Source organism: Octopus bimaculoides, unplaced genomic scaffold (genome assembly GCF_001194135.2).
Source record: "Octopus bimaculoides isolate UCB-OBI-ISO-001 unplaced genomic scaffold, ASM119413v2 Scaffold_131225, whole genome shotgun sequence".
In the NCBI taxonomy this organism is placed as follows: Eukaryota; Metazoa; Mollusca; class Cephalopoda; order Octopoda; family Octopodidae; genus Octopus; species Octopus bimaculoides.
Genome location: NW_026324151.1, coordinates 1 through 2,223, shown reverse-complemented (window position 1 = coordinate 2,223; position 2,223 = coordinate 1). Strand labels below are relative to the sequence as shown.

At 38.6% G+C, this 2,223-nt stretch overlaps 1 protein-coding gene across 1 annotated transcript; it reads right to left on the bottom strand.

Moving 5' to 3' along the window:
- Positions 1 to 1,144: 1,144 nt before the first annotated feature.
- LOC106880699 (uncharacterized) lies at positions 1,145 to 1,489 on the bottom strand. The gene has a single exon (XM_014930768.1). The coding sequence runs from the start codon at positions 1,487 to 1,489 to the stop codon at positions 1,145 to 1,147; it is 345 nt and encodes a 114-aa protein (XP_014786254.1).
- Between the last annotated feature and the right edge of the window lie 734 nt (positions 1,490 to 2,223).

Here is a 2,223-nt window from a genome sequence, read left to right as displayed (position 1 = left end):
TGTGTGTGTGTGTGTGTGTGTGTGTGTGTGTGAAATTTTATTATCAGTTCAAGTCTTTATGAAGATACACTGTAAAAGAGGTTTCAGTCTCAATGAGGTAGCTGTTTCTACTAAATTTCCACTTGAAAAAAATCATACTAGCAATGACATTTACAATCTTTACTTTATATTTCTACTACCACTACTACTTTCTCTTCTTCTTCTTCTTCTTCTTCTTCTTCTTCTTCTTCTTCTTCTTTCGTCATACTTTTTTTTCTGTATTGTTAATACTTTTTCTTATATTTTTCTATGTCGTGTCTTTATATTTTCAAACCACAGCTGTAGCAAAAAATATTTTCTGAAATGAGTTACTAGAAATGAAGTTCTTTTTTTCTTAAAAAAAAAGGAAAACTGTTATTGAAAAACTTATCACGACATTCTGTTACATTTTAATTGCTACTTTTCTTTTTAGTTCCCTGGTTTTTATCTTTCTGTTATTTGCTTAGGAATGGCTTTTATAATAAAAAGGTATTCATACATACATACATACATACATACATACATACATACATACATACATACATATATACAAACACATAATATACATATATATATTATATATCACTGTATTGACCTCACTACCGGATGTGGTTGTACAACCCTGATCACGATGCGCTCCATCGCATTGTTGCAGCTTTCGAATTATATATATATATATATATATATATATATATATGCATATATGTATATGCATATATATGCATATATATATATATATATATATATATATATATATACATATATATATATATACATATATATATATATTTGTGTACATTCATACATTTACATACACACACACACACACACGCACATGTATGTATGTATGTATGTATGTATAGGTGAACGCGTCGCTGTGTGTTAACATGTTTGCTTCCCAACCACATGGTTCCTAGTTCACTCTCACTGCGTAGCACCTTGGTCAAGCGTCTTCAACTATAGCCTCGGGCCAACCAAATCTTGTGAGTGGATTCTATAGACGGAAACTGAAAGAAGTCTGTCGAATATATATATATAATCAAATAAAATTTATTGGCAGAAGAAGAGCACAATGTGCTTAAGCCATGTAAAAAACAAAAAATAACAGTTATTGTTATATACAGTTTTATACATAGTCGCCACAGTTGTCCAGAGCCTCTTTGAACAGGGGAGTGGTGGGCTGTTGAATGACATCTTGTGGTAGCTTGTTCCACGGGGCTGCGATACGGACGGAGAATGCGGTCTTCCGCCAGTTGAGTCGAAAGTTTCGGGGATAGAGGTTGCGATTATACCCACGAAGACCCCCTATCTGGTGCAGGGATGAAAACTCCGCAAATTGTAGGTTTAAATTCCCGTTGAAGATGTTGCAAGCCAGGATGAGATCTCCTTGCATCCTCCGTCGTTCGAGTGAAGGTAGTGCCAGCCGTTGGAGACGTTTCTCATACGTAAGCTTAGACAAATCTGCGACCATTCGGGTGGCTAAGCGCTGAACCCGTTCCAGGTGCTGAATGTCATTCTGGAGATAAGGGTTTGAGGCCTGGATGCAATATTTGAGGATGGGTCGATGGGTCGAACTAGAGTGACGTATAAATGCCGAAAGACGTCTATTGAAAGGTTGACAAACGACCGGCGGATAAGGAAAAGATTCCTCCTGGCTTTGTTCGCTGCCGCGATACACTGCCGTGTTGGTTTGAAAGTGGTATCGATCATTATGCCGAGATCCTTTTCTTCAGTGACCATCTTAAGATATTGCTGTTTGAGGCCAATAGTCAAGGGAAAGTTTGGTGATGAACCTATTGGCAAATGGTTGCATTTTGAGGCGTTCAAGGGCAGGTCCCGTTATTCTGCCCAGTTCCAAGCTCGCTTCAGCGTCGATTGGAGTTTGTCGTACTGATACTTAGGCGAGACAAGTTTGACGTCGTCTGCTAATAGGAGAACTCTTTCATCAAGAAAATCTGGTAGGTCGTTGATACAGAGAAGGAAAAGTATTGGCCCCAGCACCGACTCTTGGAGAACGCCGCTGCAGCTATTCGTCTCCACGGAGAGACCTTAATTTATCTGCACCCGAAAGGTTCGATGGCTCAGGAAGGAAGAAATCCACGAAGTCACCAATGGATGAATATTGTAGGCTTGAAGTTTGCATAAGAGAAGTCGGTGATTAACGGAGTCAAACGCCTTTTCGAAGTCTAAAAATACCACGTCCAC